Raw genomic sequence first — 15,543 nt, forward strand, 5'->3', positions numbered from 1 at the left:
GACTAAGAGCAGGGACAGTGCTGCTTGGGCAATACACTGACTCCAAACACTAGCCCAGGCAATGTGGTGTGTAAGAGGGTGACTCAAACACTGCCCATTGATCCTCACCACTGCTGCTAACCACCGTCTCTCGAGGTGAAAGTGGCCACATCTGACACGTCCTGTTTTCTTGCCTTTTTTCAGCTTGTGAGGCAGGTAAAACCCTTTAGTCTTGTGTGTCATTACACATGGCCACAAGCTGTAGCACTCAGTACAACTACCTCTTTCCTTAAAATGCGAACGGTTTACATAACTGCAGTTCAGGCTGCCGAGTGCAGCTCACTATGCTGCTAGCACCAAATAAGCAGGATCACAGAGGATCCATGGTCCTAGATGCTGGTACTTGCACACCTCAGAGCTGTGCCTATTTCAGTCTTCTGCCTTGGGACCAATTGGTTTTTTTTAATGCTAGTAAAATTCTTCAGCATATAGGGAGTGATGTTGAAAGTGTCTTAGTACATCCTGGGTTTCCAATTGAATTGTGAGCATAATGGGATGCTGAAGAGTTGATGCACAAACTGCGTACATCCCCTGTGACAAGGATGCACCTTGAAGCTAAGAAGAGAGGCATCTGTTTTGTCAAGATGGCTTGACAAGGCATATGAATGATTTAGGGTAGCAGGGAGATGTCTCAGATGGATAGAATGGGTTGATGTAGTTAAAGCGCATCACATTAGCTCAGCCCATTCTCTTTCCAAGACACACACAATGACTTTACAGCTTTCCGTCTGTGGATTTTTCAAGGGATCCCTCAGATGTGTCTGTGGACAATAAAGGTCCTGAAGCACTTTCCATAAAAGGCCAGTGTCCTTGACCAACACATTCCTTTCTTTCATTCCTGTTGTGCAGCTTGCTATGTGACTGGTTGGCACTTTCTGACCTAGAAGTGTCAGCATTTCAGTAGCGGTGTACATATAGAGAGCTTGTGAGATGCTTTGGAATGGAAATTCTTGTATAAATAAAAATCATACTGTGGGCACACTTTCTGCCAAATTAGAGAGTGTGCATAATGTATCACTGCTGGACTGGCAGAGGCTGAGTGCCTCATCCTGTACTAAAAATGTGGCATTAAAATGGCCTTATTTGCCACATTTTCTAATTGCTTTCATTCAAGATCAAAGAGCTCTTGAAAGATTTCTATCCATCCACTCAACATCCTCGCAGACAGGGGCTACTTTTCCCCATTCTACAAATAAGGAACAGGTTAAGGAACTTCCCAAAGTCACACAAATACCAGAGGAGCCAACTCTGGAAGGCACTAAGTGGATGCTCAGGACTCCTGAAAACCTGGCCCAGTGATATCAGGGTTTCACTGTAGGTAACCAGAAAACAGGCATGTCTGAAAACGTTTGTGGGAAGTCTGTGGAGGAGCTAAGAATATGCAGTTAAAATCTAAGCAATCTGAATCTTATTGTCTTGTTCCAGCTACTAAATGTCCTTCTCTTCGGTCACTGAACAAATCTCATTTTGGTTATGCGTAATATAAGATTATTTTGTTTTTAAAATAGTGGAATATACATAGTAAAACTCCACTAGTCCAGCATCATCCAATTATACGGCACTCCTGATAATCCGACATCAAAATGGCAAGAGCCTAGTGAGGGAGCTTCGGCAAAAAATTGAGTCATGTGGCAGCAGTTGAACCAAGTGAAACCAGATGGGACTGAGTCAGCCCGCCACTAGCATTGTGCAACACTGGACAGTGCTTGTGTTTTCTCCAGCTGTTTTGACTTACATTTCTATGACTAAATTTATGCATTCTAGTATGTACAATAAAAAGGGTAAAAAAAAAGAGTTAAACTAAAACATGACAGTATACTGTATACAGTATGTGCAATGAAAGGGGTTAAAAACACTTTGGCCATGCTTACACTAGCTCAAAACTTCAAAATGACCATGCAAATGGCCATTTCGAAGTTTACTAATGAAGCACCGAAATACATATTCAGTGCCTCATTAGAGTGCTGGCAGCTGTGCACTTTGAAATTGACACGGCTCACTGCCTCACAGCTCCTCCAGACGGGGCTCCTTTTCGAAAGGATCCTGGCAACTTCAAAAAGGAGCCCCGTCTGGAGGAGCCGCGCGGCGGTGAGCCGCATCAATTTTGAAGTGCCACAGCTGCCGACATTCTAATGAGGCGCTGAGTATGTGTATTGGCGCTTCATTAGTTAACTTCGAAATGGCCGTTTCGAAGTTTTGGGCTAGTGTAGACGCAGCCTTTGTGTGTGAAAACAGTTTATAGTGCATCCTGATAGTCCAGCATATCCAATAATCCAGCACCATCTAGATCCCAAAGGTTCCAGATTATAGGAAGTCAGCTGTAGTTGGATATCAAAGCAAGGGCCCCCATCTCCATTCTCAACATGTTTCATTAGATTTTTTTAAAACCTTACAGTGTAAGAAGACCTTTTGGTAAACATGTATCAGGACTTTGGTTTGTCTTTTTTTTTTTAATTTCTGCTTGGGCAGTACTACTGTTGGATTAAAGGAAACAAATATCTTTGTCTTTTTTTACAGCATCAATATATGGACCCTTTGCTGTCTTTGCTCTTCTTACCTGACATTGCTGGTTCTTTTGTATCTTAAAGTCATGGTTATAATTTTGAACTGCTCTGACATTTCACAGGTTAACTTTAAGGAATATTAATAAAACCGTATAACTGTTGAGTTTAGGAACTGACTGAAAATTCTTTTTGTTAATTAAGATATCAGTAAAGTGATCTCTAGCTTGAAGGGAACACTTTGTGTTAAGAAAATGCCTCAATGATATTTGAAAACTCTTCTCCAGTCACTGCCATATTTGCTGCACGTACTATAAAATACAGATGTGAAGGATGAATTGCTGATGTCAAGGATTTGGCTGTGATTTCCCTGAGAGAGAGAAATGTGTAGGATGGTTCCTGTTGATTTAATTTTTTGAAAGTAATGTTTAAAATCTGACTTAATGGTGGCAAGAGATTCAGATGCTGGCGCTGTTAGTAAAATATCTTTTTACAGTGACATGGCTATTAAAAGTGACCTGCAAAATATTTCTGAAATAATGACTTTTTGTTCTGTTTTGCCTTCTAGATACCATGACCAGGCACACATGTTTGATATTGAGCTTGACTTGCATTTACAGTCACTCTAGTTAATTGGCAATGAGTTACTTCAAATTCCTACAAACCTCAAAACTCTAATCTAAAGCTGAGAGGAAAGGTGGCCCAGTTGGACTCGGGCGACCCAGGCTTAATTCCCTGTTCTGTCACAAACTCTTATGTAACCTTGGGCAGGTTGCTTTGCCTCTCTGTGCCTCGGTTGCCCATCTGTACAGTGGTAGCACTTCTATTTTGCAGAGGTGTAAGATGGATAAATGAATCAAAGGTTGTCAAGCGCTTAAATTCTGTGGAACATTAGAAGCTGTAAAAATACCTAAACCAGGTAGTTAATGTAGAGAGGGCTTCAGTAGCTCCACCTTCAACAGTGTGCTGTCAGCAGCTTGCTGGCACTGTATTTTATCTACAGTGACAAACTTGTGGAGGTAGAAAATCCCACAACTGTCCTACACCCTTGCAGCAACAATGGAGGCAGGTGGCTAGCCGCCATAAGCATTCCAGTTGCCATGTTGGCTAGTCCAGCTCTGAGCAGGCATTGTTGATGCAGGATCTGAAGGGCTGGTAGGTGGGCTATGCTAACTCTTCCACTGGTTGAGTTGCAGCAGTTGGAGACCTCTCAAAACTGAAGCTGTAGGATGTCCCGCGGCAGGGACTCTTGCCCTGCTAGGTTTGTAAAACACCTAGCACCGTGGTGGAGTTAGTCCATGGCAGCTACTGCGAGGGACTATAATAATACAAATAGTGGAATGAAGACCTAGCCATGATCTTTAAACCTAGGCAGGATCTGAATTTCTTATGTTTAAAACAAAACAAAAAAGGGGTGGGGAGCAGAGCGGTGGAACCCTGCATCTGAGGTGGCTTTTTTTTTTTTTTTTTTAGTTCTATTCTGAACAGCCTAAAGAAACAAAAAGCCATAATCACGTTTAAAACTTCCTGTGAGCACCTTTGAGCAGATCATCTGGCTACCCAAGAGCTGTCTAAACTAGAGAAACTACACTCTCATCCCTTTTCATTTTGCTTGTCTCAAACAAGTTTAACAAGCTTTTGCTGGCCAGGCAAAGCACCGAATATTTGGACGAAGCTGATCCTCTTTCTGACTCGGACAGCATGTGTTCTTTTCCTCTAGCATGGGTGAAATTTATTAAAGTACAGGGGTGGCTATGTACAGAGAAGAGTTCCCTATCTTGAAGAGATCTCTTTTATTGCCATTTCTTAGTTCAGAGTTCTTCAGTTTAGTGATGCTCACAGTGTGTTCCTAACAGAAACCTTGAGCAAAGTCCTTCCCACTCACCAGTAGCTCGCTGAATATAGCTTAGTCAAACTGCTTTTGTTGAATACCTAGGAGAAAGGCCCCTTTGTTGAAGGACTCACTGCCTCCATCCCTTCTGTTTAGAGAAAGCATGAGTGCGTGATTGTAGTACAGTAGACCTTCGATTTATTGGACCCTGATTTAATGGACATCAGAAGTAACGGACCTCCTCCCAAATAAATAAATAAATGCTGGCGACTCACCAGAGCTGCTGGGACCCTCAGGTCTGGGAAAGCTGCCAGGGCCGTCACAGCGGCCGGGGCCCCTGGAAGACCCGCCAGGGCCTCTGCTGGAGCCACCGTGTGTGCTTCCCACCAGGGGTGGGGTGCGTACACCAGTGTCTCCTGGTGGGAGGGGCACACAGGTGAGTGTCACCTGCCTGTGCATACATGGCCCACCCCCGGTGGGAGGAGCGCATGGTAGCCCGAGGCACTGTGGGGGTCCCGGCAGCTCCTCTGGCCCCAGCAGCTCCAGCGCGTCTAGTGAGTCGCTAGCATTTATTTGGGGATGGGGGGGCGCTGAGGGAGCCTGGCTGGGTATGGGGCACTGTGGCGAATACTCTACTCTACAGTACAGTAAACCATTTGGATTTAACAGACTTTCGGCATTAACGGACACCCTTTCCCCCCATTAGTCCATTTAAATCAAGGATTTAGTGTACCTCTTAAACTGAAAGGGGACTTATTTTGGACATCTTTTTTCTATATCCAACACCAATAGTGACACCAACCCATTTTTCTCCCTTTCCAGTTGCTTTTCAGGTGTGTAATTTTTTTTTCAAAAGTTGCCAAATGCATTTCTCCCCTGCCCCAGAGGCAGCTCTCTTTTGCTCAGGTGGTAGCCCACACAGGCTGTTCAGCATTCTCAGACAGCTGGTATGCTGCTTGTAACATTCCCTTAAAAGCTTCTTTTTTCTAACTGATGTATGACACTCTGAGAAACTGCTAGTCCTCACTCACATCTTGGGCTGTTTGCGGGGAGAAGCCTGAGAAGTTCAGTCTTCTGAGATAACTCTTGCATTACAACAAAGATTAACTTTTCCAGCGATGCTGTGCTTTTAGTCAAATCCTGTTTTCTTACCCCATATTTTTTTTTAATATAGCAGGGCCTTGGTCCTGCTAACTCTTGGTTACCTGAGTAACATTACTCCTGTGCATTCTGAGATTACCCATGTGTAAATGACATAGAATCACTGTGTTGACTCAGATTAAGTTGCCACCATCCTTCTGGTCTCCTCAATGGGTTTGCAAACATTCAGGTTAGATAGTACACTACTGCAGGCAGAGATTGTATATTATTATTTTGAGTGCTGAGATAATTGCAATCACTTAATAGATAAAAAGATGTTAAGATATCATAGGTCACATTCACTCTATGGACTAATGGCACATTTCCATCCTTCCTCATGTCTGCATGAGATTCTTTCTGATTGCTTATTTCCCAGTTCTCTCTTTTAAAATTTCTCAAGCAATGGAGCTTCTACCATCTGGGGGGATTATTCCTCAGCCTGACGACAAGTAAAACCCTGTCACTGGGAAACTGTTCTAAAAGATTTCCCTACATGGACCTTTTCACTGATGGGTTAGGATACACAGCCTGTATGGAAGTCCTGTAAGGATACTATGGTAGAGCAATTGCCTTGTGCTTATTGAAGTACCCATTTTGCCAGTTTTCTGCAGAGAATGACAAATTTCTACACCAGCAAACTAAGCAATTAGAAGCTGAGTCAGGCTAGGAATAGCAGCCGTATTCTTTTGTGCTTCTCCCACTCACAGGGAGTGAGGAACAGGTATGGGACTCTTGACTCTGACTGCTTATCACTTCCTTACTGTTTAAATTCTGCTGCTACCAACCATCCTGTGGCTTCCTCTCAGGGTGTTGTCAGAGGCTGGAAATGGTTGTCAGGAGAGGGATCACTCCCTCTAGGGCCTCTGGCATTGGTCACTGTTGAAGACAGGATACTGGGCTAGATGGACCTCTAGTTGGACCCAGTATAGCTGTTTTATGTGTTAAATCTGTGCACCCTATGTACTTTCTTAAGCAAATTCTAAACCTTGAATAAGTTTTCTTATCTTGTCCCTTGGAATTCCACTGTTCTGGGGTGAAATACAGCAGGGCTTGAACAATGCACAGGCACACTGTACAACAACATAGGACCAGAACGAGGTGAAAACCCTGTCGTCAGAAACTACAGAAGAACCAGAATTTTAACCAAGGTGGTATTTAGTCAAGGCAAATTCGATAGTCAGGGTGCGTCTGCACTTGCGTTCCTTTTTCGAAAGAGGTATGCAAATAAGGCAAATTGAAAATGCAAATAAGGTATAAATTTGTCTATTTGGCACCCAGTTTGCATATTCTGATTTCAAAAAGAGCTTCTTTTGAAAGAAGAAAGCCAGTGTAGATGCTGCTCTTTCAAAAGTAAACCCCCATCTTCGAAAGAATCCTTCCCTTTATTTAATGGGAGGAAGGATTCTTTTGAAGATGGGGGTTTACTTTTGAAAGAGCAGCGTCTACACTGGCTTTCTTCTTTCGAAAGAAGCTCTTGTGAAATTAGAATATGCAAATGAGGTTCCAAATATGCAAACTTATACCTCATTTGCATTTTTATTTACCTCCTTTGCATACCTCTTTCAAAAGAGGAATGCAAGTGTAGATGCACCCTCGGTGAGCTTTCTCACAAGTAGTTGAGCACTCAGTTCTCTATATCTTGAATAGTAACAGAGATAGCTGTGCTAGTCCATATAGTATGAAAACAAAAAAGCAGTCCAGTAGCACTTTAAAGACTAACAAAATAATTTATTTGGCAATGAGCTTTCGTGGGACAGGCCCACTTCTTCAGATTGTAGCCATAGGACAGTGCCTTAAATATTGAGTCTGTTCTGGTCTGGCTATGCTTTTTCGTTTTCATAGTTCTGTATCTTGTTTGAAGATGGTTTTGTTGAGAGAAGTCAGCAGCATGGCCCAGACACAAATCTAAGTGCTGCGTATGAAAAGTTTAAAGGTCAAATCTGAACTTGGAACATTAACATCCTAATGATTTTTGTGGTGAAAGAAAGAGGAGCTGCATGTTTTTTACACTGTTTGGAGTGGGCAAATGCATGCTAACGGAGACCCTGATACATCTTGTCTTCACCCATTTTGTGTGTCTATCACTTGGAACAAACTCAGCTTGCAGACCCTACTATGTGAGGTAAAGGCCCAGGCCAGTACAAATATTGAATTGACTCCCTGACTTTAATAGTGTGCTGTCATGTACTCAAACAGCTGACATGGCTAAACAGCCATGGGGTCAGCTGGTTTGGGCCCCCAGAAACCTGCTTTAGTTGATTTTTCCTCTTTTTAATGTAAATACGGTTAAGGGTGAGCTGAGATGACAACAGATCTGTGGAACATCATTACATTCCAAAGTGACAGTTTGCATGCCACGTCAGTGTTTCTGTTATCATAGGGGGAAAGTATGCTCTCTGACCGAGTGTACCTACGTGGGGAGGAGAGTGTTTTCTGGTTATAGAGACATCTGTAATCTAGCAAAGGCATAAAGGGATTCAGCTGCTGGAAACTAAAACCAGGCAAACTTCAGACTAGAGGTATAGCAGATATAATTGAGGGTAATTAACCACTAGAGAAACTTATTTAGGAATACAGTAGATTCATAATCCCCTGACATGAAACTCAAGATTGTATATTTCCTGAAAAATGGTCAGGAATTATGAGTTTACTTCTGGAATTCCTGGGTTAAAATTCTACATCTTGTGTTATATAGAAGTCCAGACTGGACGATCATATCAGTCCCTTATGACCCATAAGTCTATGAGGCAGAAGACTGAATCGTCTACTCTGAGCATCTATCTGAGCTGTGCCAGTGCAGCCTTTGCTTGTTAACGGTACAGAGTTTGTGATATCACAACATTGGAACAGACACCAAGCTGCTTGATTATCAAGACGCTTTCTCCTAAGATTAGGTTTCAGACCCATACTAGAGACATCATTTGGAAGTCCTTGAGAGTCATCAATGCTGCCTCTGCAAGAAGTTGAAGATCAAATAGGAAGAAGGACACACCAATGTTAGTGCTCCTTAATTGGCAAAGACCACCAGTTTCAAGGCTAATGATCATCCATCAGCAACTCGGTTGGACTGGTCCCGTCCAAATGCTAGACAATTGCCTCCCAAAACACTTTCTGTTCCCTCAACTGAAAGAATGGCACTGTAACATAAGAGGAGGACAGAGTCATTATAAGGACTTGTTGAAGGATCATTTAAGGAGGTGCAGTGTTGACCTTGACACTGAGGAGACGCTTGTCCAAAATCACTCAAAAAGGAGAGAAGTTTTATACAGTGGCCCCCTGCATTTTGAACTTGCCCACCAACAAGTTGAGGAAGACAAGAGGCACAGGAGGAGGGCAAGACTGGCTTTCAGTCATGGTCTGCAGCTTCCTGCCATACCTGGAAATATCTGTTCTTGCTGTAATAGAACTCGTGGTTCAGGAATAGGCCTTATCCGCCACCTGACGATCCACAACTCCCATGGAAGATGATCACCATCATCCTCTCTAGGCTATACCTAACTTAAAAGAGTTTGCAACCTCTGCTCAGAATAAATTAATTTAAATTGCATATTTAGGTTAAATGTCAAGATGCATATTTCACTGCTCAACATGTGGTGGGGGGCGGTCCTTGGCAAATACTTGGGTTATCTAACAGTTGTGGGGAGTGGTGCAGATTCTCAAGAACTTCCAGATGTACTCAGAGTAAAGGGTAGAGGTGGAAGTGTTAGTCTGCTAGCAGCCAAGGTAGGGTGGGTGTTGGGTAAGGTGACTAGTCAAGATGGCAAGAACACAGGTTTCTGGTTTCCTCCTCAGAATCTCTTACTTTGCAATTAACTTAATAGTACTGCATTGCCTTCAGTCCCGGTCAGTGTTCCGACTTTATTGCCATGGGAACACGGTGGTTTTCTTGTCAGCTATAATCTAAATCACTTGTGAAAGCATGAGGCAGGGATGGGTCTTCCTGCATAGCAAAGAGCTCTTTTTTTTTTTTTTTTTTTTTTAATTTACATGTAAAAAGAGTGCTTCAATGATCTCTTCTAGGCTTTAACTGCCACTCTTAGTACTTAAGTAACTTGGTATTTTTACTCCCCTAGGTTGATGTATCACGACTGTCCCCTGAGGAGAGATGGAGGTAAGTGGTGCATTAAAGTGGGTGTGGGAGAAGTGAACCTATGCTTAGATCTTAATTTCACTCCAGTCCTTCTGTTGGTGAGGCTAGACTGCTGTAGCTGCCAAAAGCATCTGGTTACAGGCGGCCTACTTGCCCTGCAGAGCGTTACAGATCGTTTGTCCCACCACTTCTGTTAATCCAGCCAGTTTTAGGTGGATATTTAGGACTGGCTTCTCGGCCTACTTGAATATTAATCCTCAGAACTTCCTAGTGATTCATAAAAGTAACTGCAAATACAAAACAAAGGTGGTGTTCTGCTTGCTCAGTCTCCACTGAGCCATGGGTTAGGAGGATTTTCTCCTGCTCCCAAAGCATCACTCTCAGCCCAGGTGAGAGTAGCCGTGAGCTTCTCCCAACTCAGTGGGGCTCATGTTTAATGTAATGGTGAGGCCCCCATAGCTCACAAGTCCCATAGTTCCATCTTGATATGACCTGGTAGATTCCTTTCGAGGGAGCATTGATAGAGGAGCAGTCCTCTAAAACCACAGAAGTGACAATCTGCTGCACTTCATGTAAATGAGGTGTGAACCAGGGCTCCCTTCATTGGGCAAGAGGGAGAGGGATGTCTCTGGCTAAGCAAAGTCAGGTGAAAGGACATTGAATCTATTCTATTTTGGCTCTTTGTATTTCTGCTGGGCATCAGTTCCTAGGCTCAGATCTCTCCCTTGAGCCATGAGCAGGGAATCTCCTCAGCTGCTAATACTGCATTAGCCAACTGCAATGAAGATGACACTGCAGACTTCATCTTGTCTTGTCTGCACAGAGCTTGGGCCAAAAAATGCCTATGGAAAGCCCCCAGGTTGGTGTGAGCCAAACCAGATTTGTGTTACTCTTCCTCTCCTGTCTTGATTACAGCTGCATCCTTCTCTGCTAGCTTCCCCCACTGTACATCCTCCTCCCATGCATCGCTTTCCATCCACAACCACAGAAGCATTCCCACAACCCTACCATGCTGCCCTGTATACTGGGTTCTCGTTGATCCCAGCCTGTGCTCCAGACTTGCCTTGTCTCATTTCAGGGTCGAGCATGCTCGGATGCACGCCAAGCACCGTGGCCACGAAGCCATGCATGCCGAAATGGTCCTCATCCTCATTGCGACGCTTGTGGTTGCACAGCTCCTCTTGGTACAGTGGAAACAGAGGCATCCCCGCTCCTACAATGTAAGTATTTCCCACCCTCTGGCTGCAGGTGCTGAATGGAGCTGGCAGTTGTATATGGGCAGACAGAGGATGGCATAAAGATGCTGCAATGTCAGTTTCCTTTCCCTGTCCACAGTGCATGTCAGAACAGTACATGAGATGTAAGCCACAGAGCACAAACTCCTTCAGCTATGTCTTAAATTACAGGGACTTGCCAACAGGTTTTATGGGAATATCTCTTCTGACAAAACTTCTGTTGACAGATCGCAGCCAAATTCCCAAGCGAATTGCAAGAGCAATCCACTCTGTCTACAGAGAGTGGCTGAACTGCCCGACTGCTCTCTTGACAAAGTGTCCAACTGGAAGCATAGCAGATAGGGCTGCCCGGTGTCCCAGAAGCCGTGTCTGTCAACAGAGGGCTCCCCTGGAATGTCCAGACTGTCTTTCTGTCAACAGATCTGTCGACAGAGGCGCTGTGCCTCGTGGGGAGTGGGATAAGACTGTCGACAAAAGAGCTGCATTCTGTCGATTTACTGTCAACAGAATGCCTTGGGAATCGTGTTGACAAAACCCACTACTGTAGAGATAGCCTTAGTGTGTAACTCCTGATAAGAAGTGTATACAAAGGAGGCAATGGGGCAAACAGAGCTCACCCTGGGTCTTACTGAAAACAATGTATTTTACTGTTGTCATTTTACCATGATTGCACCATTGTCGTTACTCCCAATAACTCCAATTATCTGAATAGAAGCTGGATGTTATGCTCGCTGTGATTTGAACGTTCTCAGATGCCTGCCTGACTCATTTATCTGACAAAGCTGGTCTTTGCCCACGAAAGCTTATGCTTCAAAATTTCTGTTAGTCTATAAGGTGCCACAGGACTTCTTGTTGTTCCTGATCACTCAGTTTGCTGATTCCTCTCAAACCTCTTGGTCAGTCTGCCATCATTGATTTTACTATCCTTGTGCATTATATTGCGTGCTATTCACTATCGTTGGATACAAGAACAGGGATTCCCCATGCTCTCCATTCTTCCAAGCCTCATGTCAATTCACAGTGCAGCTCAATAGCTTGTTTCCTATGTCTGTCAGTCTTGCAAACAATTTCATTTGTGTGGCAAAGATTTTGTTTCAGAAAAGGGTCTGTGTGGAGTGACCAAAGCTTATTGTGTACACTTGAGGAACGTGTGTGTGAACTTCTAAACACTGAACAGGAGAAAATTTATATGGGCTCCTTACAAAAAGAGCTTATGCAGATATTGAGCAGATACGCCTCTTCTAGCAGAGTTGAGCAAAGCCCAGTAGCTCATTACAATACCAGAGCAAGCATAACTTCACCCTCTGCTTTAAACCTTCTCAGTCTGCCTCATCACTCCCCTTGCTCAATCCACTGAAAAAATGTTGGGTAGTATAATACTTAACTCAGATTTCATAGCCTCCTGGAGAGGACAGCCAAGAATATATCCTAAGAGGGCAGAGGGAACAGACAGGCTGCCAGTATTGCTCTAGGCCAGGGGTGACCAACCTTTTTGCATTAGGGGTCAAATGGCAATTTTTTACACGTTCTGATGGCCAAACACAAAATAGCCCCAAACCCATCCCACCTGGCTCAGATGATAAGCTCCATGCATTGTCCTGCTCCTCCGGGACTGCCATCTCCCCTACCTTCTCAGCGAGGCTGCATGGCTTCAGCAGGAGCAGACTTGGCTGCCGCTCCCCCAGCTCTCCTGCCCACTTCCCCCACCTGCGGCGCGGGCGGCTCTCTGCCCTGCTGCCCCTGAAATAATGGAGCTAAATTCAGTTGGTTTAATGGTCAGGTCCCCCCCTGCTGGCCATTAAACCAATTAAATTTAGTTCCATTATTTCAGCCATAGGAGGGCAGAGAGGCTCTGGAACTGCAGTTTACCGACCACTGCCTCAGCCTGACTACACCCCAACCCCCACACTGACTTCATATGGCTTGGGTAAAACGGCACCACTGCTGTGGGTAAAGACTTCACAGACCAGCTAAAAAGGCTTCACAGGCTGAATTCTGGCCTGTGGACCACGTGTTGACCACCTCTGGTCTAGACCCTTCCAGTGCCATTCAGTGTGTGGTGTTGGCTGAATATGTGGTTTTGTACTTGCAGATGGTGACCCTCTTCCAGATGTGGATTGTTCCCCTTTATTTCACAGCAAAGCTGCACTGGTGGCGATTCCTGGTGATTTGGGTCCTCTTCTCCGCTGTCACGGCCTTTGTCACATTCAGAGCAACCCGTAAACCTCTTGTGCAGACCACGCCCAGGTTAGCATGAGAGTTGCCTTGTGAGTCACGTGAAGCAAAAACTAGGCACATTTTTTGCAGGCTGCTTCTGTGCGGCAGCAGCGATTATCTGGGTTTATTCAATTTCCAAGCAACCGACCACCTGCTCTGCTTCAAACTCTGCAGGTCAGTTTTTGGCTAGAGCAACATTCCCACCTTGTGCTGGTGATTGTGCAGGGACCATATGTTGGGACTGTCAGTTGCACACGTTTTGACAGTCTCAGTTGGATTCTGCACGTTAATCATCTCTGTCAGAAGTACTTCTAACTTGGGTGAACGCTCAACAGCTTCAGACAAAATCAACCTGTTGCTAAAATATTATATTCCCTAAAATTTCTGCTGATCTGATCAGATCAGTAGGCTGGTGAATCCTAGCCCTGCAGGGCTACAAGTGGGACCTTTTGTCCTCCCAACCTTTGTTTGTAGCCCTAGAATGTCCTGAAGTACTGGACTTGGAAGCTGACGTTCTATATATCCTGACATGCCCAGAACCCTGCAGGGAGTAACTGTCGGAGCTGGGATTAGAACGCTGAAAATCTGGCTCCCCAGAGGCAGTGGTTCATCTACTGTCTCCCTTTCATACAAACAGCTGCAATGTTCTTAGTGATAACCTAGCTTTAGTTAGAATCTTAAAGCTCCCTTGTGCGCCCCCTTAGACTTCTTCAAAGTACAATAAACCCTCGAAATGCGTCATTTTCGAGTTGCGCTTAACTCTCTCTCATTAATACGAATTAAGCACAACTCAAGATCCTGCTTCCTCCCAGCCCTGGCTAATCCCCCTCTTCCTTGCAGACACCCCAGTTCAACCCCCCTGTGCACGGCTCCGGTTTGACCCACCCCCGCCCTCCACCCTGGCCCTGGTTCAACCCCTGCTGCATGCAGCTCCGGTTCAACGCCCCCGCCCCAGTTCAAACCCCCCCCACTCCTGCAGCCCTAACCCACCCCAGGCTTAACCTTCCTGCCCCAATCCACCGCCAGGCTCAGTCCTCCCCAGCTGCCCCTCCAACCTCAGGACTTACCTTTCAAAAGGAGCTCTAGGTGCTCCTGCTGCTTACCTGGCTGCAGAACGTGTGTTCCATGGGGAAAAAGGCTGCCCCACAACTTATGTGAAATTCAGGTTACACGAGGGTGCCTAGGAATGCAACCCTCATGTAATGCGAGATACTACTGTACCTGTACAATCACCTCACTTTTGGGTGTGTGTTTTGTTTTACAGGCTGGTCTATAAATGGTTTCTGCTGATATACAAGATCAGCTATGCCACTGGAATAGTTGGGTACATGGCTGTAATGTTCACTCTTTTTGGGCTTAACTTATTATTCAGGTGAGTAAATCTTTGCTGCTTAGCTCCCTTCAAAGAGGTAAAATATCAGTTATGTCAAGCCACCTATGCAGCTCATTAAAACAAGTTAAGAAACAGATGCAGCCTAGTCACGTCATCAGTAATGTCAGAGACCGAAGTCCTGTCTAGTTTCTCTTCCGGCTGTCAGTCATAAGTGATGTGCCAGCACATGTGCCATTCGGATTGGTCCAAGTACCTTTTGCCCAGACCTCTGCTTTCCCCGAGGATGCTCAGGTGTCCTACGCCTCCATTCCTTTTCCTTCCATATCAGTGTCACCTTCTGCCAGTTCCTCCTTGTGCATATGCATACCCAGTGCCAGTAATGTTCATCCTCTGCTGATCTGGCAAACAGGAATCCTGTTGTCTGTTGTAAAACGGTTTCCAAGATACTGTGTCATTGTAAGTGGATCTGAGTCATCACCTTATCCAGAGCTATGTGGTTGATTTTTCTTACCTATGTTGTACTGATCTGACCTGACTTCCTTTCTATCTCCCACCCACTTTCCTACAAGAGACACGTAAAAGTTAGTCTCTGTGATTTGTCTGTGTTTTGTTCTAAAGTTATTTGCCAACATGTCGTAGCTCCAGCCTTGGTGATCAAGGAGATTGGCTACATTTTTCTCTCTTTGATGAGAGATGTTGAGTTACCTGCAGCTGTGACTAAATCACTTGACCCCATAAATCTAGCTATAAAACACTACCCCGAGAATTCACCATTAGAACAAGTGAGGGTGTGATCCGAGTTTAGCAGTGAAGGGCATGGACTGCATGCACACCGGGTAATTTAAGGATTGCAGATTCCAAGGCCGGAAAGGACCACTGATCATCTAGTCTGGCCTTCTAAACCAGACCTATTTACAAGTGCAAAATGTTACATTAATGCATATCACCGCATTTAGAAGATGGAAACTTTTGGATCTTGTATTTACCAGGATTTTGACATGACGGTCATGAATGACACCACTTGGTGTGGCTATTTCAAGCCTACAAACCCTTACTTTGTAGGTGAGGTTCCTAGGACACTATTAAAACATTGCTAATGAGGCCTTTGACCTTGTCATGCTATGTTTGCACAGCAGGCTAACTTTGCACAGGTTTGA

General features: G+C 44.7%; 1 protein-coding gene across 1 annotated transcript in view; it reads left to right on the forward strand.

The window, feature by feature from the left end:
• The window catches only part of RNF121 (ring finger protein 121), a 38,157-nt gene that overhangs the window by 2,427 nt on the left and 20,187 nt on the right, over positions 1-15,543 (forward strand). The window contains exons 2-5 of the mRNA XM_075015006.1: positions 9,585-9,622; positions 10,680-10,821; positions 12,929-13,083; positions 14,318-14,425. Of these exons, the coding sequence (XP_074871107.1) occupies positions 9,585-9,622; positions 10,680-10,821; positions 12,929-13,083; positions 14,318-14,425 (443 nt within the window). The remainder of the gene's footprint in view (positions 1-9,584; positions 9,623-10,679; positions 10,822-12,928; positions 13,084-14,317; positions 14,426-15,543) is intronic.

The sequence above is a fragment of the Carettochelys insculpta genome, chromosome 1 (genome assembly GCF_033958435.1).
Source record: "Carettochelys insculpta isolate YL-2023 chromosome 1, ASM3395843v1, whole genome shotgun sequence".
NCBI lineage: Eukaryota > Metazoa > Chordata > Testudines > Carettochelyidae > Carettochelys > Carettochelys insculpta.